At 38.2% G+C, this 25,000-nt stretch overlaps 2 protein-coding genes across 2 annotated transcripts in view; one reads left to right on the top strand and one right to left on the bottom strand.

Moving 5' to 3' along the window:
* The window catches only part of plekhj1 (pleckstrin homology domain containing, family J member 1), a 20,159-nt gene extending 17,324 nt beyond the window's left edge, over positions 1-2,835 (bottom strand). Inside the window, exon 1 of the mRNA XM_048613916.1 lies at positions 2,681-2,835. Within this exon, the coding sequence (XP_048469873.1) occupies positions 2,681-2,835 (155 nt within the window). The remainder of the gene's footprint in view (positions 1-2,680) is intronic.
* An 813-nt stretch (positions 2,836-3,648) lies between these two features.
* Positions 3,649-24,994, top strand: amh (anti-Mullerian hormone). Its single transcript, XM_020526164.2, has 5 exons — positions 3,649-4,347; positions 10,633-10,814; positions 13,455-13,575; positions 20,580-20,751; positions 23,770-24,994. The coding sequence occupies exons 1-5, from the start codon at positions 3,726-3,728 to the stop codon at positions 24,725-24,727; spliced, it is 2,055 nt and encodes a 684-aa protein (XP_020381753.2). The 5' UTR covers positions 3,649-3,725; the 3' UTR covers positions 24,728-24,994.
* The last annotated feature ends 6 nt before the right edge of the window (positions 24,995-25,000 follow it).

Raw genomic sequence — 25,000 nt, 5'->3', positions numbered from 1 at the left:
GCAAGGCCTCCCACCACCAGCGCCACAAGGCCTCCCACCAACTCCACAGGGGCCTCCCCCTGCTTCAGTTCCACCTATGATTAGGCCTCCACTGCCCAGTGATTCTGCGCCAGTATCTGCACCTCCTACACCTCTACCACCACCAGGTGTTCCTCCTCCTCCTCCTACTAATTGACCTTTGTTTCAGAGAATTTTGTGTTTTCAACATAAGGCAAATTTTGTAGAAAATAACTTCCTTTGTAATTTTGGTGTAGCCGTATTTCTTTCAATTGTATGGTACTTTCCTGTACTTCATTTTCCATTAAAGACATTTTCCAACGTTTTTAAATGTGGGCCTTTTTTTTAACATTCACATTACATTCAACTAGTACAATTTAATTTTTACTGCTCAACTAGAACTTTAATATATTAATTTTTGAAAAAAATTCCCAAATAAAATGGCTAAAACAGCCAGTCATTGAGAACTTGATATCTGCAAATATTGTCGCTGTTGAAGAAAGGAAACACAGCTGAACGTCAGGACTTGGGTATTCTCAGTTCTCGAGAACTTCAAGAAATTTAAATTCCAGTTACCTTTACCTTCCTGTCTGTATTAGACACCTTCTCTCCTTTTCAAGCTTATTACCAGTGTGTGCATGTTTAATGTCTCATTTTTTGTTTCCTACATGCAAACACTAACAGCACAGTGGAGAAACAAATTATTCAAAAATTGTTATGAGAAAAGCACTATAAGGAGAAAAGGTTTTCGTGAGTTTCTACCATTTAAAAATACAAAGCTGTCCACAGTTAATGTTATTGCTTTCATACAGAAGAATGAAATAATTTGTGAAAAGCTGCAAGCCCTGTTCCTTGGAAGATTTAAAGGGCAATTTGAGGTGAGGTTTCACCCGAAAGCCAGTGGAACAGAACTTGCAAAACAAGTGGCAAAATAGCTACAGCTAGAAGCTAAAGGCAATGAAACAGATAAAATTGGATCAGCTAAAAGAACAGCATATGGTCGAGAGAGTCAAGTTCCTAGGAGTGGTGATCACCAGTAATCTGTCCTGGTCCACCCACGTCGATGCTATGATCAAGAAAGCACAACACCACTACTTCCTCAGAAGGCTAAAGAAATTTGGCATGTCCATCAAGACTCTTATCAATTTTCGTAGATGCACCGTAGAAAGCATTCTATCCGGGCGCATTACAGCTCGGTATGGCAGTTACTCTGCCCAGGACCGTAAGGAACTACAGAGCGTTATGAACACAGCCTATTCCATCATGCGAGCCAACCTTCCATCCATTGACTCTGTTTGTACTTCTTGCTGCCTCAGAAAGGCCGCCAACATAATCAAAGACTCCTCCCACCCCGGTTTCAATCTCTTCCAACCTCTTTCTAATGGCCAGAAGGTACAAAAGGTTAAACACCCATACCAACAGATTCGACAGCAGCCTTATCTCTGCTATTAGCAGACTTCTGAATGGACCTTTTAAATTTAAATGTTAATCTTGCTCTTTGTGCGCCTTCCCTGCAGCTGTAATATTGTATTCTTCGTTCTGTTCTATTGACCTAATGCACTTTGAATGGTATGATCTGCCTGTACTGCATGCAAAACAAAATTTTTCACTGTACCTAGGTACATGTGACAATAATAAACCAAAGCGAATCAAGAAATAGGAAATAATTACAGGAAAAAGAGAAAAGAAGTGAAAGTGGAAACCAGTTTAAATTGATGCATCTTGAACGGAGAAGGAAGACTGAGAGCCAATCTGATGAGCAAACCACACCTGACTCAGACGTGAGGGCTAAAGTATTCAAGTTTGGCAATTTTACCCTTGAGTTTGATAAGCAATAGGTGGACACCTTATTTATCTTGTTTGAAAGGTTATAGCCCGTTTATTGTTGGACACTGCTGTTGCAGAGATGGCTGATGGGGAAAGCTCAAAATTTATTCTGAGAAGATTGCCACTGTTTATGAAGCTGCAAAAGGAGCTTTTTTAAGTGCAAACCAGTTAGTGATGGGGAATTAGTTAAGACTGGAGTAGTACTGGGAAATAGTACAGCCAAAGTCCATAGGTGTAGGAACAGATATTGGCCATTCAGCCTGCCAGGCGTACTCTGCAATTCAATGAGATCATGGTTGATCTGTTGATCTGACAATCTTCAATTCAACTTTTTTGCTTTTCCCTAAACCCTTGATTTCCTAACTGATTAAAAATCTGTTTATCTCAGCTTTGAATATACTTAATGACCTTGCCTCTACAGCCCGGTGCGGTAAAAAATTTCACAGATTCATATCCCCTGAGAGAAGAAATTCAAAATATGCAATCCCTTATTCTGAGATTATGCTGTCAGGTCCTCGGACTCTCCCACAAGGGGCAACAACCTTTCTGCATCTAAACTGAGGAGTCCCTTAAGAATCTTGTCTGTTTCAATAGGGTTACCAGTCATTCTTCTAAATTCCAATGAGTACAGCCCAACCCACTCTATCTCCTCATAAGACAGTCTCTTCATACTTGGTGTTAGCAAAATGAATCTTATGTGGACTGCCTCCAATGCTGGTATGCCTTTCCTCAGAGATAAGGCCAACAATGTTCATAGTATTCCAGCTGTGGGCTGACAAATGGTTTTGATAAGTTTTGTTTCATATACCATTCCATTTGAAATAAAGGCCTATGTTCCATTTAACTTTCCTATCACTGAACTTCTTGTGCCTCATGGATGAGGACATCCAAACCCCAATGTTCTGGAGCTTTCTGCAGTCTTTCTCCAATTATAAAGTATTCATTTCCTCTATTCTTCCTGCCAAGGTGCATTAACTCATAAGATATTCCACCTTCCAAGTTTTTGCCCATCTGCGTAACCTGTTTAAATCGCTCTGCAGACTCACCAGTTACCTTGTCACCTATTTTTTTGTCAACTGCAAAATACTGTCAATAGTACATTTACTTTCCTCGTATAAGTAATTGGTATATATTGTAAATAACTGGCCTCAGCACTGATCCCTGTGGCTCTCCATAAGTTACAGGTTGCTATCCTGAAGATGCCCCCTTATTCCAACTCTGTCTTCTATTAGTTAACCAAACATCTATCCATGCTAATGTTCTATCTCCAATAGCCCGGGCTGTTTAGCTTAATATGTGATGCCTTATGGAATGTGCTCTAAAAATCCAAGCATGTAACATCAACTGCTTCTTTTATTCTGCTTGTTGCCTCCTCAAAGAATTATTTTAAATTTGTCAATTGTGATTTTTCCTTAATTTCTATTTTTTTCTGCCTTCGAGTTTTTTTGCTGAAAATCTTGAATTCAGATGTTGGCGGATATTGTTAGGTATTACTGTGTGATTCTGGTAACCTTAGTTTTGATCTCTAGCATTATCTTGAAATGAATGTTACTGGGTCCCATGTCCCCCTTAAGTATTAAGTAATGATGTTATTACCTATATTATTTTCAAATCCAAGTATAATTTCCTTGTTCACCCCACCTTTTCAATGTAACAGAATTCCTGTGCAGCTAATGCTGTAGCTTAAAAAGGAATGTTGATCCAGAGTTTTCTGGCACGTTTTCCATTGTACGATATCCGTGAAAGAAAATACAAGGTCTGCTTTTGTTCTAAAAATATCTACTAAACACTCCTTCACCAGCTTTAATGTAACACAATCAACAAGGCTTATCTCCACAAAGACAAAGACAAAGCCGACACTTGCGCTACATTCTTCAGTCTTCAACAAAGCCAGATCAATCATGGAAGCTGGTTCAATTTTTGTGGTTTTTCACTTATCCATTTTACTAATTCACGCTCTTCCTGTAGAACAGAACATCAGGAAAGAACCTCAAAATGTGGAGGAATCAGCCGTCAACCAACCAAAAAAAATTCCTGATCTCCATTCAGCAGAAACGCAAAAAAACTGCTCCGTGGACAGCGAATCTGTGTGTAATACAAAATTACTTTTTGCACAAGGAACAGCAGCAAAACTATTACAGTCATCATATGAAGGTGATAAGGTTACCATGAACATATCCTCCCCTAACGAGGCACAAAGAGAATCTCCATTTGCTAACAGAAGTCAAGATTTGTACACAATCTCTAATCAGAAAAATCCACACGCTTTTAAAGATCCGGTATGTAGGCTACAAAGAGATGAAGAAAGCTTTAATTATCTTGAAGTGTTTGGTGCCATTACTGGATATGAACATAGGTTTATTGAAGATGTGGTTTTGTACAGTGACAATCATATGGCTAAGTTTGGAATTTGTTCTGGTTCACAAAAAAGGCATACAGCATTTCTCTTTCTTCGAAGCCTGGCACTTCACATAAAAGCTGATGCAGAAATGGTGAGATTAATGGCGCTACACCTTTTTGAAGGTAGGAAGTTAATCATTTCTATTCAAAAGGACTAGCTGAAGATATATGACCTAACGCTGATGAGATTGGTCTTTTTACACACTACTAACATTAGTTACTGTTCTCTTCAAAAAAACTGTTGGTTATAAAGATGACAAAAAAATTGTAGGACAGTAGTTTATCATTCAAGGACAGTATAATTAATTTTGCCAGTCCTAAATCTAAAAGAAACATGGGCAGTAAACTGAAAGGTAAGATTCATGTATAAATAATTACGAACAGGCTGCAATGATGTTGGAAGCACCTCTAGTGTGAATCCCAGTATGCTTATTGTGCAATTTAGTTTAAAAATTTTCTGTTGAAACTTACTCTTCAGTTAAGTTTGTTCTTCAGAGAAAACCCCTAGAGATTCTGTAATTAGAATCCATTTCTTTAAGAAAAACTGCTGGCAATTAGTTCTTATACATGGTATCATTTATTTGATTAAGATGAATTAATGAAAGGTATGAATACACGGTTATGTTACAAGTGTAATTGCAATACCCCTAACAGATTATTATTTTCTTCTCAGAAAATTACATTGGTATCAATAGGGCCTGTCCCAGTGCATATATATGCATAAATGATTGCATAATAAGCAAGCAGTTAAATCTATTTGGAAAATTTACAAATCTCTCTCCTGATGTCCTTTGTCTTCCATGTAAAAGCACTCTTCCATCAAAAGGGCATGGGCAACTTAGGAGGAAAAAGATCTGGGACTGGAAGAGTTCCAAACAGGTAAATTTAAAAAGGAACCTTTGGAGCCAGGATTGCTCATGTACAGGCTCCATAAGGATAATTAACCCTCTGCTACACCAGGCTCCCCAAACCCCGAAATCTGAAGTGTTCGTAGCCATTCCTTGTCTAGTGACTTCTTGCAACTTAAATATGAATATCCTGTCCCGAGGACCAGCTGCATCCTGAACAATTTTTAGGTGAGCAATTGACTACATTGGGCCAAAGAGTTTAGGTCTGGAAGTTAAAATAGTCTTGTCTTTACATTTCCAAGTTCAGAGTGATTTGGTATTGCTTTCCTCCTTCGTGATTACCCTTAACTTTTTTTTTAAAATCATCTGCTTTTTAAAACCATTTGTCTTTTAAATAGATCTGGGCAAGAATGAAAACATGTAAAAAGTCTGATGTTTACTTTTAAGTTTTGTTGAGAGTCACTAATGAAAATTTGTGCAGTGTTTCTTAGCTGCATTGCAACATATAGAAGTGAATATTTTACAGACGTTTCACCACAAGAGACAAGTGAATGGTAAAAATGAACTTCCAGTTTAAGTGCGTGGCTACAGGTGGATATTTAACATTGGAGTAGGAGTAGATAAGGGCAAGATAGGAGAATTTGGGTCTAGAAAGTACATGATTCACACCAAATACTATCTTGGGTAGAGTGTATCACAACAAAGACAACTTCTGGTCGAGGTTGACAATCAAGGCGTGGAGACAGTTATGATTCTTTGGAAGGAGAATCATATTGGACTCAATGCTAACTCTGCCCATCTCCATACACAATGTTGCACTCACTGCTGAGTTTCTCCAGCACTTTCTGTTGTCATTTCAGATCTACAACCACATATTCCACTTTTGTTTCAATGAGCAAAGAGAGCTGGGCTCACCTGAGAGGTTCTGACCTTGTTTTATGAAGACTTGCAGGCGTAATTGGCTATTTGCCATGTTCAGTCTATCACAGTGAAGGTCAGTTTCTGTAGCAAGCAATTGTCCAGGTAACCACAGGAGGAACCCACTTTGTTCACTTTGATACTTCTATTAATATTTTAGTTTGCAATTCTACTGTGTACATACTTAATGCTTTTTTCCCTGCTGTTTTACCTTTTCAGTTTTTTTTAACTTCACATTCTTTCTTTGTTGCCATGCTGCTAGCTACTCCCTTGATTGAAGGGAATTTTTATGGTTGGCAAATTGCACAGAATAAGTAAATCTGGTAGACTTGAGAACGTCAAATCTTCTGCTGGTCATGTCCTAACTTGTACCAAGTCTCCTCCATGTTGCTTGTCTGTAGCACTCTCTTGAGTGAGTTGAAGATATGCTATGAAGACATCTTGAAATGTGGAACTCAAAGCCTCTGTAAAAATGGTTTTTAAAAAAAGCATTCTTCGGAGATACTTTTACTGAATGTATAACTAAGGACTGTATGAAAATACAGTTCGAATGACTGTTCAGTTGAAGGTTGAGGTGTAGCCTGCGCTTATTTACATTAGTTATATGGGGGATGGTATCACATACCTGGATGGCCTACTCCCCCACTAGCCAGGCCACTTTCTGATATATTATGGAACCATCGAAGCAGGTAATTCTACAATTTAATATTACTTCTATAATATCACTATATACCTCTCATTCATTTGTACCAGATTTTTAAATAATAGCTTACTTAATTGTTTCTTTTTATTCCTCTCCAGATCGTCATCCAATCTTTCTTCCCCTCTGTTTCATTCTATACCTGATCTCTCCCTCCTTATTCTGACTGCAGCCTTTAAAATGATTGACAACACCTAAGACCGTAAGACACAGGAGCCATTCACCCAATTGAGTCTCTTCTGCTGTTCAGTGAGATCATGACTGATCTGATAATCCTCAACATCACTTCCCTGCATTTTTTTCCTGTAACGCTTGATTCACTTACTATTTAAAAAAAATTGTCTATCTCAGGCTTGACTATGCTTAATAACGTAGCCTTGACAGCCCTCTGTGGTAAAGAATTCCACAAATTGACTACCCTCTGTATCTGACAGAGGGGACATTGTACTGGGAAGGGAGGGCCTGCTTGAAAGCCATTGTCCTGCCCTTGTAGTTGATCCCCAACTTCTCTGTGACCCCCAAGAAACCCTTTTCACTATTTTTTACCTCAGGCCTGGGTCACTCCTCAATCCTGGGCCTCCAAAGCATGTCTTTCCAGCAGCAGAACAACCAGCTTCTAATTGCTCAGTTGGTCTTGGTAGCAGGTCTTCCCATCCCTTGGGGTCCTGATCCTGTGGAAGACCTGCCTGTATGACCTCCTTACTTTCTAGTTGGCTTGTGACTTGGTAACCTTCTTCAGTTTAGTAATGTGGTTCTTTCGCTGACTTTGCAACTGGAGAAAACAGTGGTTCTACATTCGTTGGTCTTAGAATAAATGTGAAAGCTTTCTACAAAACCCAAATGGGAAGTGGCTACAATCTAAAGCTCTCCCAACATTGTTTCTTTTCTTGGGCATCAAGAGGCTGAAATCTGTTCAAGAATCTCCAAATCTGAATGTAACTAAATAACTGAAGTGGGAGAATAAAGAAAAAAGCCACTAGATATGTGCTTTGCATGTATAACAAATCAATGTAGATACACACTTTATCTTCCACATAATTAAAAAAGGGATTGTACCAGTGGTGACATTTAAGGTGCATCACAATGGACCATCCTTTGAAAAGCAGTAAGCAAAGCAAACAGTTACAAGCACCAACAAATTCAAGCCTTTATGATGTTTAAATGATGTCTTCTTGGATTGTATTTGTATATGTTGAATGGTTTATGAATATTTATGCTTGATTATTTTTGGTCAGTAACTGGCCCTCTACAACTCAATTAACAAATATTTTGTGATGGATTTCCCTCTAGGGATGGTAAACAGAGATTTGTATCTACTCTGGGGAGCAGTCACTTATCTGTGATTTTCCATGGGGTGATCAATCAATGGCTTGAGGGCAAATGTACCATTCAATTGAGGGAAGCAGAGGGTTCTTCAGGCTAGAGGGAGATCGGAGGCTTTGCAGCTTGAAGGAAGCATTAGATTGCTAAGGAAGAACAATTAGAAAGAAAACAGTTTTGAAATAGGGACTTCCTCTCTCCAATATTTTTTAAATCTTAAGTAATAGATAGATTCAGCAGCTCAGTACAACTGAGGCGAGTGGTGAATTGGAGAGGATGGCGGTGGGGGGACCCCAATTACACAGTGACTTGTAGATACCCCTGTACTCAAGGAACCAAAGAGACTCTTGCGGCCTGCTTAGACAGCTGGTACGGCTGGACAGATCTGCCCACATGTGCCAACATACCTGTGGGGATCTGCAGAATGACTGAAAATTTCCGGTTGGCTACAATGTGGCTCTTAACAGGAGTGATGCCATCTTTACAATAAGGGTCTGGAGGTGGCATGAAACCAGGGAATTACTATGTCGGTCAGCAGGATTAGTGTTAGTGCCCATCTATATCCAATCTGGTCCCAGCAGGTAGATGAAAATCCAACCCAAATCTGACATTCATTTATGCCGGATAATGGGAGTCAATACATCATCAGCTTGTGCTCATACATTATTTAGCCAAATTATTAATTACCCCAAAAACCAGGCAAATTTTTTTTTTACTTTAAAAGAAACATCAAATCCAAGCTATCATGTTTGCCATTACTGTATAATATACTGTGTGTTATATTGTGATCTGTAGTATCAGAATATATTGAAGCGTTAATTTATGGTTCTATAGAATGTGGAGTCCATTGAAACAAGCTTGATTCTGTGTGTTATTAAGTCTCTTGACTCAGGTATATATGAGCATGGCCTGGGATGGAACAGAGTCTTAATCTACTTTTCTTGCAGCTTAGTGAATTTTATCTGTTGTTAAGTCCTCAAACCAATCTGCCCTGACCTGTATTGTAGACAGTGTTGTTATGATCCAATGATAATACACGATAAGTCAGATCTAGAGGGTGTAGGTTTAAGGTGAGAGGGGAAAGATTTAAAAGGGACCTAAGGGGCAACTTTTCACAGAGTGTCGTGCATGTATGGAATAAGCTGCCAGAGGAAGTGGTGGAGCCTAGTACAATTACAACATTTAAAAGGCATCTGGATGGGTATCAGGAATAGGAAGGATTTCGAAAGAAATGGGCCAAATGCTGGCAAATGGACCTAGATTAATTCAGGATATCTGGTTGGCATGGATGAGTTAGACAGAAGGGTCTGTTTCCATGCTGTACATCTCTGACTCTATCTCATAGTGAAACCTGGTTTTGTAAATAATATGTTTTTTTTTCCGTTTGGTTACTGTGGTGGTCAGTTGATGCATATATGACAATGTAGAAAGATTGTAACATAGACAGCGACAAAAGAAAAATTTGGCCCTTTTCTTAGCAATATCCTTGACACACATTCAGCTCAATAGAGTATAAATCCTATCAAAACTTTAATTTTTCACTTACCCAACAAGGTTGTTTCTGTGACTTTCTTTCTTGCTGTCTCTCCCTGAGATAGACTGACACTGGCTACTGACTGTTCTTTACCTACTTGAACTTTAAGAAAAGCCCTTGTCTAGTTTGTCAGATGTCACATGACACCAGGTTATAGTCCAATAGGTTTATTTAAAATCACAAGCTTTTGGAGCACTGCTGGAGCCTGACTTCACCTGATGAAGGAACAGACCTCCAAAAGCTTGTGATTTTAAATAAACCTGGGACTATAACCTGGTGTCATGTGACTTCTGACTTTGTCCACCCCAGTCCAAAACTGGCACCTCTGCATCATGTCTATTTAAACTGCTAAAACATTTTTAAAATGCCTTTCCAGCTCTTGTGTGGATGTCCACATATAAACTGCTGGAATGACTGTTTTTACCAATTGAAATCTAATTGTGGTTCTTGGCCTGTATTTTTGTATGTTATAAATTTTAACTCGGTAAACATTTCATTTAGCTTTTCATTTCATTTAGTCATTTAGCTTGGGTCACATGCTTTCTTGGAAAAGCTGTCCAAACTCACTGTTCAAGATTGAATTTCTGACTTGTAATAATAAAACAGCCACCTTCACAGAACCGAAAAACAAAAATATCTTTCCCTCTTTTGTATATTATAACAATATACAACAAACCATTCATTGTGGTATATAATCATTTAATTTTTTTTTTAGTACTAAACATGACCTTTTTCTCTGATACTTTTCCTGAGAAACTAATGCAGAATTGCCTTCTACAGTGTTAGGATTCTCTGATGTAATTATTTAGAAAGGAAAAACCACAGACATCAAATATGCAATAAATATTGTCTTTTGTTTTTGAAAATTAAATCACTTTAATAATGCTGCAATGATTATTTGTTGTCCAGTCTTTTTTGTCTCATGACTCCATAATGATTTTCAATACGAAGAATGACCAAAGTGAAATTTTTATTGTTCTAGATCACACCTTATACTCGTGGTTCCCTCTGAGTCATTGTCAAATCTCTGCTTTACATTTATTTCATAAGTATACAAAATACAATTACCCATTTCCTTTTCTAAACAGTGAACTGGAAAGAGTACAACCTACAACTACAATTTAAGGCAACATATGAAAGGGATTTACATCGGCTGGTAGAAGACTCAGAGATGTTTTTGTTAGTGTTTTACCTTGGACAAAGCCAAGACTATTTCTTTGGAAGCGAAGGAGGATTCAGATTTAATGAAATTCAATTGGAGGAACATCAGGTGATCTTTTTATTTATTCAAATAATGAAATATGAATAAAAAAGGCATGAAAGCTTGTTTGGCTCATAAATGGAGAAAATTCATTTTATGCCAAAATGTATTTATTTCAGCATATTATGATTTACCACATCTTCATATTGACCTAATTAGATTATTTGAAGGAATGGCACCCAAAAAAAAGCCTTAATAGGGCCTGTTATGAGCTTTCCATAAACAAAAGTAAAATCGTCATATTCAGCAAATCATTACTGACCCCATTTAAATCTGAATCCTTTTAGTCTCTCACTGTTATTTGAGTATTTAGATCAATTACTCCCACTATCTTCTCCCTATCCACTGTAACATTTGAAAGCAGCTGCCTTGGATTTATTTTTAGCTCATATCTAGGCTACTAGGCAGCCTTTGTTCGGTAGTGTTTTCCCTCATGAATTTATTTTTAAAACTAATTCTGTTCATTTGCACTTGATCCAAATTTGATTACCCTTTTGTTTTTGGGGTAATGAATTTTCAATTCCTAAGGGCTTTATTATACTGAGCTGTGAAAATGAAACTTTGAACAGAAATAAACCATTGTGTCTGAAACCTGTATTAATTTTCAGTTGAGAAAGAGAGAGAGAGAAAAAGAGACAGCAAGTATGAGACCCACATTTTTTTCCCACAGTCATTTCGCGTCACTTTTTCTATTTTCTTTCAAGTTAATCATTTTAGAGCTTCACAGTAGTTCAATCATAAATATCAGAACAAGATTACAGTTCGATGCAGAAAATAATATGAACTGTTTGTTATCTGCCAATTGAATAGATACTTGGGTATCATTGAAAGTATATTTGGAACTTAAATTATGTCTCCTTTGTTTTATTATGTATTTAATCTCTGTGAACGATGTGGCCAAATAGCCCAGTGTGATTCACTCCTGTACTTGCCAGTAATGGACTGGCATTAATACAGGTCATTAAGCTGTTTATGGAGGCTTGCCACCTTATACTCATGCTAGAGATGGAGTGAAGCTCCTCAAGCTATAATACCAATTGTCTCTATTTAATAGAGTGAGATGCCTATGGCCCTTTGGTAACTATGGTTAATTACCTACTGACAAGCTCTTATCCTCCTGACAAGGGAGGCAAACCATGTGATAGCTAATGTCAGCTGAATGTAACAGCAGCAGACATTTACAGCAAAATATTTAAAACGAATATTGCGAAATGGAAATATACGTTTTGGATTGCTGTATTTAGAATTATGCAGCATATTTTTCTTCTTTCTGCAATGCATTTTCTACGTTTTACAGTTATTCTATATATGTGGATTGCTCTTTCAGGACCTCATTGTTAGGACTCCATAGTGGAAAGATGGAAGTTTTAAAAATTCTTTGCTAGAAGCTGGTGAAAGACCGACTCATTTTTGTTTTTAAATCACTAAGAAGTCTAATCAACCCAGTCAAATCTGATTTAACTAAAGTTAATGGACCTAGCCACTTACTAGTTTGATAAGTAATGGAGGCAACTTGTCTCTTGAGGCTTGAGTCAAGTGTAATCATGGTGTAAAGGGTGGAATTTCTGGGTTATTGCTTTTTGTTCCTTTAATCCTGTCATTGGGACCAAATATATATTCCACTGGAATCTAGCGTATGTTTGAGAATGGGTATAAATTTAGCATAGGTGGTACATGCCCTGAACTCTGGTGCTCTACATTATCATTCCATTCAAAATAATCTTAGATTTTTTTCTTTATTGCATATTTGGGAAAACATAGGTACACAGATATATCAGTTAATAAATTATCCTTTTCTGTCAGGATAACTAAACTTGTTAAAAATTAAAACCTTGCATCCTCCCTCTTTCTCTTGTGTGAGCCAAAGGTGAATGGCCAAATATGATTGTGCAAGTTTGATGATGGTACTGAGAAAAGAAAGCATTAATTTGAGCAGAAAATTTCAGGTACAATAAAAATATGATTTGAGAAGATGAATTTCCACCTTAAATTAGAACGTGCTGAAATCTACACTGTATATAATTTTCCATTATAACAACAGTTCTAGTTTTTCCATGTAAGCTGTCTTTTCAGCCATGTCACATGTTAGACCTAGCGATTGGCTGATTTTGTACCTCTTATCCTTTTACTTGACACTTTTAGAAGGTTGTAATGGCAGAAATAACAGAGTACAACCTTGAATCATACATTTGATGTTGTAAAACCACCGACAGCTTCCATGAGTACACCAACAGCGTTCGATTGTGTTCACAGTTGTGGCATAACTTTGTTTCCTGTTAGAGTTTTATAAGTTCTCAGATTTGTTTTGCTAGTGATTGTGACCTGAACATTGTGAATGCTAGCCATGTCGCGTATCTTTCATATTAAATACACAGACCATATTTAATATGAAATATATTTTATCTTCAAATCACTTATAGCTCACAATCTCCACTATCACTGGAGAAACCCTGAGCAAGGATAAACATGAATACGATAGGTTCATTTATTTATTGTGTCTACTATCTTTTACTCCTTTGATACTTTTGGTGCTGGCATAGCTTCTTATATCTGCACAAAGTAAATAGTATTATTTGAAGTAGTGAAGGGCAGGGAGGATATTTGGTGGAATTTAACTGTCAAGTCATAACATTGAATTTTTCTGTTCAGACTGTTTGCTTTAATGAAGAGACAAAGTATGTTATCCTGAGTATTCAAGGAATCCCTGGAAAGTGTACAGATGGGCATCTGTGCATTGATGTGTCTTTAAAAATCAGGCATCTTTCCAATGGTGAGTCATTTGCTACTACCTCTTAATTTTTTTTTCTTCCTACGGAAATCATAAAACTTGCAAAACATATTCAGTTGTAAAACCATGTCTGACATCATTAAGGAACATTTCCAGCTCTACCTGAGACTCCTTATTGATTACATCCACTTTCCTCGCCTATGGCTGCCCTACATCGGTTGTTGCATTGATGTCCTTTTTGATGTAGTTTCTAACTGTATATTCATTTGCATCTGCCTTCAAAATGTCACCTGCCTCTATCTCTGTCTCAGCTCCACTCATCTGCTGCAGAAATTAACATTTGTGGTTTTATCACTCTGAGGTGTAAATGTTCCAGAGCTCTGCTGGCTGACTTCCCATTCTCTGTCATTTGTAAACTTCAGCTCATCCAATACTCTACTCCCATTCAAATCCAAATCATCCCTTAGCTCTATCTTTGGCCTGATGACCTCTATGGGCGCCTGATGGCTTAATTAAAATTTAAGCCCTTGCACTTAAATTCTATCATGGCCTCATCCTCATTATCTCTGTGATCTCCTCCATCCCTTTGTTCAATCCAGGACTTTCACATGCACTTTGAAATTTATGCATTTGGATTAATAGGGATCTCAAGTGTTATCAGCAGCTGTGGTGTGCATGGAGCTAGACTGAAACATTTGTACTTTGTATTTATAGATTTTGTTCTGGATATTAATAGAGTTTGTTCTTGGTATTGATAGAAAATGAGCTGATATATAATGTTGTTTTTGGTGTGTTTTGAAATAAATCCATCTGGCAGGCAAATTTCTTTGAAAAGAAATGAAGCACTTATCAGTGTTTGTGCTCAGTGATCAGAGAGCCTTGTGCTTCCATAATTTGAAATGATATTTTTAGACAAAACAATAGATATGCAGCAAGCTTATTTGCCAGATGTATGCTCCAGGGCACCTAATCAAGCAGGAGTGGTTTGACACTTTGGCAAACACCACACTTAATTTCCCACTTTAACAGGCGGGATTTATAGTGGGTGGCCAATCTATTCGCAGGTGCCTTCATCCTACCTGTTGAAGTTGGACTGATATCCCCAGTGTTTCTCTGCACAAGGTAAAATCTGGGTGCAAGAGCCATACAAATGTACAAAATAGAAGCAGAAGTAGACCATTTGGCCTCTTGAGCCATTCAATAAAATCATGACAGATCTGTTTGTGTTTTGAATTCCACGTTCCCATCTATCACCTAAACCCATGATTCTCCTTCCCCTGCCTCTGTTCACTTAAGTCTTAAAATATACTTGATGACCCAGCCTCCACCAGCTTCTGAGGCAGAGAGTTACAAAGTCACATATCCTCTTGAGAGAAAAAATCCCCTCATCTCTGTCCTGAAAGGGTAAACCCTAATTTTAATGTAACATCTGATGCTTCTAGACTGATTAACAAGAGAAAACATCCTTCCCTCATCTACCTTGTCAAGATTAGCATCCCTTAGCCTTCGTGATTATGTATTGAACCTACAGACTCTCATGTTGTGACTCATACAAAAGAGCATCCTCCACATATTCGAATCCTGAAATCACTCCATGCTGTTTGTTTCTACTCATCCTGCCAAAGTGAACAACTTCACATTTTCCCACATTATTCACTGTCTGTCAGAATTTTGCCCACTCATTCAACCTATCTATATCCATCTGCAACATCTTTATATCTTCTTCACAACATGCTTTCCTACTTATCTTGGTATTGTCTGTGAATTTAGCTACCAAGCCTTCATTCCTCTCAACTAAATCATTGATATAAATTGTAAAAAGTTGAGGGCCCAGCACAACCCCCTCATCACATCCTGCCAATCAGGCAAAAATCCATTTATGCATTCTCTGTTTTCTACCAGCCAGCCACTCTTCTATTTAAGCTAATATGTTACCCACTGCACATGCGCCGTTATTTTCCATAATAATATTTGGTTGGACACCTTTTCAAATGCCTTCTGGAAATTTGAGTGTGGAATGTCTACAGGCTGCCTTGATCCTAAGCACATGTTACTCCATCAAATACATTGGTTAAACATGATTCCATTTTATCATGCATGTTTTACCTTGCATGTTTCTAAGTGTGCAGCTACAATCTCTTTAATGATCGATTCTAATACCTTCCCCATGACAGATATCAAGCTAACTGGCCTATAGTTTCCTGTCTTCTGCCTTCTCCCTTCTTGAATAGAGGGGTTATATTTGCTACTTGCCAATCTGATGCAACTTTTCCTGAATCTAGGGAATTTAGGAAAATTAACACCAATGCATCAAACTCATGAGCAATCTCTTTTAAGATCTTCTAACGCAAACACGCATGATTTCTGCTTATTTACTTTGTTCCGCACTATGGCTACTGCTAGGTGCCTGTAGACTGTACCTTCTGGTGACTTATTTCTCCTCTATTCCTCAGCTAATTCTATATCCTGATCTTTGAAACAAGGTCCTCTCTAACTACTGGTTAATGAACTGATCTACAATTCCCTGCTCTCCTTCTCTCACTTTTCTGAAGTAGATGAGTGGGAAATACAAGTTTTCAGTCTAAAAGTACAGCTCTTGAATTGAGGGAACTTTGCAATGTTCTCACCTACTTTCAACCGTGAGATGTAAACCATTTTCTTGGGGGCTTTTACTCCTTATTTCCATTATTTTCTTCAGGACTGTTAAATTACTTGAATTAATTATGGTGAGTTCTTGTCCCTGATATAACACAAGTTTCCTACATCTTATCCTCTTCTTGACTGTAAATACGAAGTAATGCCAAGTAATTATTAACAAGTGTGCCATTTCCCTGTTTTGATTTATAATTATTTTAATTCTTCAGAGACCCAGATTAATTAGACCATGCTCTCTATTTGAATATAATTGTAAATGTTTGTATTGGTTATGATAGCTGTTGCAAGTTTCTTTTCATATTCTGTAGCTCTTATTAATGATTTTATCATCCTTTACTCTTTCTCATTCACCAGGATCTATGCTAGTTTTTACATTCTTTTATGCTTTTCCCTTTAATTTTATGCTTTTACCTCTCTAGTCCTCCATGCCTATTTCTTTTGGCAAGTTAAACTGGTCCCATATCACATTAAATTCTTTTGTGAATACCTGTCACTGATATATTGGTTTACCCATTGACAAATGGTCCCAGGTTACTGTATGCAGCCTCTGTTTTATCTCATTGAAATCTGACTGTCCAAAATCTAAAAGTACCTCTCTTGTGCTTCTCCCTTTTAAACATTTAAACAATGTATATTTCATCATACATTGATTACCATAAGGATAATTTTTCATACTCCATAGTGTTTGCTAAGTAATTCTAGTTCTTCATCATCATATTTTCCTTCACTTAGTTTCCTTAGGCTGTCTTTTAAGGCTGAGAAATGTCTGCTCCTGTTAATTTTTTCCCCAGTGCCTCTTCCTCCAGGGCATTCATCTGCGATTCTTCTAGTTGACTACTGTAAATTCAGTGGAAGGTTGGCTAAAAACCTAAAGTTTCTTTGTTTTAGGGTTTCTAGCAAAATTACATGGTGATTTGGAAGAAAGTTTGAGGACATTTCCAATACATATCTTTGCTACTGTGAAAATGAACCAAGATCACGGTAGTCCAAGTGAAGCCTTACCTTGGCTTTAAAACCAATTGAGGAAGGCTTACACTTTAAGAAGCCAGTTAGCAGTTAACTTCAAATCAGAGATGCTACAAGATTTGTGCTTAACAAAAGCCCACGAGTGGATGGATGGCATATGTTATGTATTTATATATATATAAAATGGATATGAATATTGGAGGTATGGTTAGTAAGTTTGCAGATGACACCAAAATTGGTTTTGTAGTGGACAGTGAAGAAGTTGATCAGATGGGCCAATGGGCTGAGGTGTGGCAGATGTAGTTTAGTTTGGATAAATGTGAGGTGTTGCAGGACTTATATACTTAATGGAAGGGTGCTAGGGAGTGTTGCTGAACAGAGAGACCTTGGGGTACACGTTCATAGTTCCTTGAAGGTGGAGTCACTGGTAGATAGGGTGGTGAAGAAAGTGTTTGGTATGCTTGCCTTTATTGGTCAGTGCATTGAGTATAGGAGTTGGGAGGTCATGTTGTGGCTGTACAGGACATTGGTTAGGCCACTTTTGGCATACTGCGTTCAATTCTGGTCTCCCTGCTACTGGGAAAGGTGTTGTCAAACTTGAAAGGTTTCAGAAAAGATCTACAAGGATGTTGCCGGGTTTGGAGGGTTTGATCTAAAGCTGAATAGGCTGGGGCTTTTATCTCTAGAGTGTCGGAGGCTGAGGGGTGACCTTATAGATTATGAGGGGCATGGATAGGGTGAATAGCCAAAGTCTTTTTCCCAGAGTAGGGGGGTCTAGAGGGCATAGGTTTAAGGTGAGAGGGGAAAGATTTAAAAAGGATCAAAAGGGGCAACGTTTTCATGCAGAGGTTGGTACCTGTATGGAATGAGCTGCCAGAGGAAGTGGTGGAGGTGGGTACAATTACAACATTTAAAAGGCATACGGATTGATAATATGAATAGGAAGGGTTTAGAGGGGTATGGGTTAAATGCTGGCAAATGGGACTAGATTAATTTAGGATATATGGTCGGCATGAACGAGATGCACTGAAGGGTCTGTTTCGATGCTGCATAACTCTATGACTCATGTATATGAAAAGGCTGACAAAAAACTGAAAAATTAATCTACTCGATGTAAATTGAAGAACAGCTGGAACTTTAACTCCTTTAGTCCTTGTAGGCTATTTGCAACACCCAAGATCATTTATTCAATGAAAAGTGCTTCATTATTTGCACCAGACAGATTCTTTAGGAGGGGTCATGCTATCAATCATATTTGGTGCTGGCTGTTTCCCTGTGGGTCAGAAAGTATCCAGTGAGTAGCGGAGAGCCACATAGTGAGGGGAATGCCCGCCTACTCTGCTAATCTCAGCCAGTGAGGTGGTAGGTGCACTAAAACTAATTTATATTTAATATAATATAATATAATATAATTTATATTTAATAAAACAAGTCATATAAGTTGGATTGCTCTCCATTTGCAACCAACTAATCACTTATTGAGGAGAAATATTATTAAGGTGTAAATATAATAATTGAGCTCTGATTTCTATGACAACAACTTGTATTTATATAGCACCTTTAATGTAATAAAGCATTCAAAAGCCCTTCACAGGAGTGTTATAAAGCACCAAACTATATAAGGTAATATGAGGACAGAACACCAAAAGCATGGTCAGAGATGTAAGTTTTTAGTAAATATCTTAAAGGAGAAAGCAGAGCTTTTTTTAAAAAAAAATGTTTTTCAGGGGGTGTGGGCATCAATGGCAAGGCCAGTGTTTGTTGCCCATTGCTAACTGCCCTTAAACTAATTGGCTTTCAGAGGGCAGTTAAGAGTCAACCACATTACTGTAGGTCTGGAATCATGTGTAGGCCAGACCAGGTAAGGATGGCAGATTTCCTTCCCTACAGAGCATTAGTCAACCAGATGGGTTTTTTATGGCAATTGATGATATTTGTCATAGTCACTGAGACTAGCTTTCCATTGTCGCTTTTATTAATTAAATTTAAATCCCGCCATCTCCCCATGAGAGATGAAGATGCTTAGGGAGGGAGTTCCATAGTTTTGAACCTTGATACCTGAAGGTACAGCAGTCTCTGGTGGAGAGATTGAAATCAGGGATGCTCGAAAAGCCAAAATTGGATGAGTGTAGCTTTTTTGGGGGTTTTGGAGCTGAAGGAAATTACAGCGGCTGGGAAGGATTAAGCTATCAAGAAATCTGTGAACTAGGATGAGAATTTTAAAATCAAATGTTGCTGAACGAGAAGCAAAACAATTCACTGAGCTCGGGGTGATGGCCAAATGAAATTTGAAGGGACTAAGGACAAGGACAGTAGAATTTCAGATGATTTCATGTTTATAAGGGTAGAATATACGAAACCGGCCTGGAGTGCTTGGGATTGTCATGTCTAGAGGTAACAAAGGCATGAATGAGGGTTTCAGTTGTAGATGAGTTGAGGCAGGGGCTGACATGGGATGTGTAACTATCAGTTGGACTGCCTGTTTCTGATGCACGATATGTGGATGGGAATTTATCCCAGGGTGAAATGTAACAGCAAGGATGTGAGCAGGCCTGGTTCAGCCTTTGACTGTTCAAGGATGCAATCAGTACATAGGGACCACAGATCATAGGGACTGTAGACAACGGCTACCATGACAATGTTCTGTATGTGATAAACAAGCAAGACATAATTACATGTGACTGAAGCTGATTTTTAAAAAATCGTTTCAGTCGTTAGTATCTATGTATCCCCAGTTTGTCTTCTTTCTTGACATGAAGGGTCAAAATCCCACTGATGTTATCTTTTACTTCACCCTAGTGAATCCTCAATCCTTACGTGAACTTGAACTGCAAACAACATTGAAAAACGTAAAAGCTGAGTTTGATCCTGTTTGTGCCTGATGTCCATAAATGTTTTATTGATTGAGCACAGTGATGGGAAATGGATTGTGACAGATGGCTTACTTGATTTTTCTAAGCTTAACAATGCGTGACAAATTGGAGTATCCCAACCACCACAGCAACAAACTTGACCCTTAAGTCAAATGCAAGGACTCTGCCCCTAGATAATTGATGAGCCTGATCTTCATTGGGAGAGCTCTAATCAGCCCATGAGTGATCACGATTAGACAGATTGACTGCTCAGTGATAACAGCATGTGGCCTCTGGGAAGAGCTCCCAGAAGTGGGAATATATCTGACACCAACTTCCATGAATTTCCTCTTGGTCCCACTACAAAAAGCTTGCCCTCCCCCAACCCCAGTGCCAAAGCTTTTCATCATCTGTCTCTGAAACTGCTTTTCACAATGATTGTTTTCCATGTTGTTAGCTACAGGTTCAGTTTAGGCTGCTTCAAACAACACCTTGCTGATGAAGAACTGTGCCCCTTCATAATTATTCATGTGATATTCATATGGATTTGTTCTCATTTAATGATGTAAACAGGTGTACGAATGAAGAAAGAGGAGATCCAGCGGTTGCTGTTTGGCTTTGATGAAAAACGCTTCACCAGGATGACTCCGGCCTTGTTCTTTCGCTTCAAAGAGTTGAAGAACAAACTAATGCAGCCATCATGCAGCAACGTACAGGACTCACTGCCTCCACCTCCCATATACAAGTAAGCACTGCTGAAAAACTCAGGACAGTGAGGCAGTATATCGATGGTTACGTTAGAGGTATTTATTGAAAAGTAATAATTTTGAGACATATATACTCTTCCAATGGCTATTGTTGTTACAAAGTCTAGTGGGAAGATAAAGCTGAGATTAGCATAACCGTAGTGTTAGATATTTTTAATCAACCTGTTCATCTCTGGAGCAGATGGGACTTGAACCTGGCCCTTTTGGCTTAGGTGAGAACATCTGTGCTATTCCTGGGAATAATATTAACTGCTGATAGTTGTTGGAGAAATAGATACTTAAAACATATGACGATCCTTAAATAGAGTTACATATGCTTTATAAATACATGTTTTAAAAAAAAAATCATGAACTTTATCAGGTTCTGGAGTGTAAGTATAATTTTTTTTCCTTTAAAAGAGAGAAAAAGAGCACTAAATAGCAGTGAGACTTGTACATGAACTAAACTGGTAGTGTGATAAACATATCAATAAGAGAAATCACACTGTATCGAAATATCAGGGTAGCACAGTGGCTAAGTGGTCAGTACTGCTGCCTCATAGTGCCAGGGACCTGGGTTCGATTCTACCTCCGTTTGGAGTTTGCACATTCTCCTTGTGTCTGCGTGGGTTTCTTCTGGGTGCTCCAGTTTCCTCCCACAGACCAAAGATGTGCAGGTTAGGCTGATTGACCGTGCTAAATTGCCCATAGTGTCCAGGAGATATGTAGGCTAGGTGGATTACCATGGGAAATGCAGGGTTAAGTGATAGGGTGGGGGTGGGGGTGGGTCTAGGTGGATTGCTTTTCAGAGGGTTGGTGGGCCTCAATGAGCCAAATGGCTTGCTTCCACATTGTGGGGATTCTATATCATTGTGGTAAATCACATGTGCGCAAATGTGGGATTGTAATGCCTGGTCTGTAAAAGTGCTAAAATTGGATGCATAAAACTCTGTGCCATCTAGGTAATCTGCTTTGAGGAAGCTCACAAAGAGTTGACATTTCCACTATCAAAATATAATTGTTTAAATGTTTATGTACCCAAACCTATTTAATATCAGACAAGATCAAACTGTTGGTAATCCTGCCTCAGAGCTATGTTGTGAATTAAAACTCTATTGCAGACTTTGAGCCAGAGGTGGTTGCCCTAGTATGATTAAACCAATGCTTGTTTGGAGAAAAAAATCTCATGGCACTATTTGGAAAAGAGCAGATAGAACTCCTGGTGGCTTAAGCTTCCAATCATCTCTTGATGAAGACCTTCAAAACATAGACTAGCTATTCATCCAATGTCTGTTTATAAATATTTGTATTGATGCATATTAAACAGTGCATTGAAATTATTTTTTGAAACATTAAGATGCTGGATAAGTGCATGTATTTCTTTAGCCATGTCTTAATGTGGCCTTTCATTACCTTATAGAGATACTTGATCAGATTTGGTATAGAATACAAGAGCAGCAATGAGGCTATGGTCAGATCACACTTGGAAAATTGTGAGCAATTTTGGGCCCCCTATCTAAAGAAAGGTGTGCTGGCCTTTTAGGGTGTTCAGAGGAGGTTTACAAGAATGACGCAGGGGATGAATGGCTTGTTGTATGAGAAGCAGTTGAGGACTCTGGGTCTGTGTTTGATGGCATTTAGAAGGATGTGGGGTGATGTGATTGTAGCTTACAGAATACCGAGAGGCCTGATGGAGTGGACATCAAAAAGATGTTTCCATCAGTAGGAGAGACTAGGACCTGAGGGCACAGCCTTGGAGTGAAGAGATGACCCATTAGTACTGAGATGAGAAGGAATTTCTTCAGCCAGGGGATAGTGAATTTGTGGAACACATTGCCACAGAAGGCTGTTTGGGCCAAGTCATTGAGTGTATTTAAGATAGAGATAGGTTCTTGATCAGTCAGGGACCAAGGGTTATGGGGAGAAGGCAGGAGGATTGAATAGTGGAACAGACTCAATAACTAAATGACCTAATTCTACTCCTATATCTTATGGTGTTATTAGATCTATTAATCTAAAAACCATTGCAGAAGAGTGGTAGAAAAATGCAATTTAGTCCACATTTATCAATTGATGTAAATTCAATACAATTTTGTAACTACCAGCCAATAATTCATTTATACAGGCAATTTTCAACAAATATTACTTTGTAAAAGTGTATCTGAAATTCATCAAACTGAAGAATATATGTGCATTTTTCTATTTTCTCCACGTCTAGAAGCCCCTATAAGCAATCAGTTTGGTTATAGATTACATGTGTTACCTGAGCTAATAGCAGATAATGCAAGAACTATTCAACAGTTTAGGTAACATCAGTGGGGTGGCAAGGGTTAATTCTTCAGATCAATTACCCTTCATTAGAAAGGGCTACCTCACTCACTCACTGTCCACTAACCCTTTTCCATTTTATCATCATGTAATGGTGGCATATTATATTAAAGGTGTACATATCCTATACATAGTTACACATTTGTGAAATTAACAAGTTTAACCCCTGCTCCAGCTCTTAGACCAGCAATAAGGACAGGTTATTTAATTTCACAGAATGTATGTGAGCCTAATATTTACCTGCAGTAAACAGCTGATCCAGTTATGCAGTTGGGAAAATTAGCTCCTTCTGAAAAATATGCAGCAATTAGACCTGATAAAGTAGGATCTGTGAATCGATGTACCTGGTCATTTTAAAGAAAAAGCCTTTGTAGCAAAGTCAAAATGATGGCTATAATAACTCTAATGGGATACAGCAATGTTGTGTTAAAAGTACATAAAAATTTAATTTTAACAGAGTGATACAGTCAGAGACAGACTGGAGAATATGAGACTCATAGAGAAAAAAAAACATGAGGCAATAAAGTTAAATGGAGATAGAATGAATTTCAGAGTGTGAGACAACCAGAAACAGTTTTTTAAAGCGAACGTTGTTAACCATTGTTTATGAGTAATATGAAAGAGATTCACTAGTGTGCTTATTAATGTGATTATCAAATACAGCCTAATCCAGTCATTCCTACTTTCAGAGAAGCTGCTAAAGCAGTTAAAAGGAGAGGAAGTGATTATTTGGAAACATTGGATTCTTCAGTTAACATGCCATCCTCAACTCATGGGTCTCCACGTGAATTTCTACGACATCTCAGTAGATTTTTGAACATGGTCTTAGGTTACTCCACTGACCACAATTCCAGACCTGTGCTTCATATTGACAAGCAAACCATTGAGAGTCTTCCCCACCAGTCAATGAATATATCAAATGCCTACGTCTTAGAGCTGTTGGTGCAGTCAGATGAGCCCTTGATATTTTTATTGCCAGAGAATGCAGCAAACTTTTTGACACAAATAAGAGAAAATGAAAATGCTGGGCAAACTGAGGAAAAGATGCAGCAACTTCTCATCACTAAACTTCAGAACACAATCAGAAGTGTTTTAGAAATTCCCATTTTCCAGAATGAGAAGGTTTTGAAACAGCTCATTCACCTACTGAATGAGTGTAATTATCCCTTACCCCTGCCCCAGTTCCCTCAGGTCAGTATCTCACCACAAGATAGCCTAAAGAAACAAAACCACACACAAAAGACATACTATACATTTTTGTTGCTGAAGACATTACAAACAGTGAAGACATTTTGGGAAAAGAGACAAAAGCTCTTTCGGCAAAACAGGAGTACAACCAACCGGTCAATCTGCAAACTGGAGGAGCTCAGCATTGACTTTGATCGTTTATCTTACGATTGGATTTTGGTTCCAAAATTGTACAATATACACAATTGTGTTGGATCTTGTAGAATTCCATTAATGGGAAATGTATCTAATCATGTTGTCTTACTTATTAAAATGCAGGAGCAGGGCCTTCCCACAAAACGAGAGCCATGTTGTGTCCCAGTTGAGTATTCTGAGCTGCTCCTTGCTGTTGTCAGTGAACAAAGCAGCATGATTACTGTGTATAAGAACATGGTGGCAGAAGAATGTAAGTGTAGATGACCCGGGCATTTTGGCACATTTTATAATATTGACTTAAAATACTGACTTGCTTGTGAACAGCTCTCGTGGCACATTCTCTCAATCACGTTGAGTATTTTCTTACAGTTCTCCATATTTTAATTCGGGAACCCAGATGATGTTTTCAGTCAATTGAGTTAGGATCACGATTTGCTAATCAGTTTCCAGAATAGATCAGAAACGAAAGATGTAAACATTTCACACCCTGCAGCCCAATTAATGCAAATTGCTGACACTAGTTTTGAAATTTTGACT

The sequence above is a fragment of the Rhincodon typus genome, chromosome 29 (genome assembly GCF_021869965.1).
Source record: "Rhincodon typus isolate 14 chromosome 29, sRhiTyp1.1, whole genome shotgun sequence".
Lineage (NCBI taxonomy): Eukaryota > Metazoa > Chordata > Chondrichthyes > Orectolobiformes > Rhincodontidae > Rhincodon > Rhincodon typus.
The sequence above is the reverse complement of the archived record's forward strand: the minus strand, read 5'-3'. Positions and strand labels throughout refer to the sequence as shown.

Bases quoted from the DNA above. Each gene is read 5' to 3' on its own strand.
- amh (XM_020526164.2), top strand. From the start codon at position 3,726: ATGGAAGCTGGTTCAATTTTTGTGGTTTTTCACTTATCCATTTTACTA. The intron at 4,348-10,632 runs GTAGGAAGTTAA...TTTTCTAAACAG, and splicing joins GGCGCTACACCTTTTTGAAG to TGAACTGGAAAGAGTACAAC. The intron at 10,815-13,454 runs GTGATCTTTTTA...TTTTCTGTTCAG, and splicing joins TTCAATTGGAGGAACATCAG to ACTGTTTGCTTTAATGAAGA.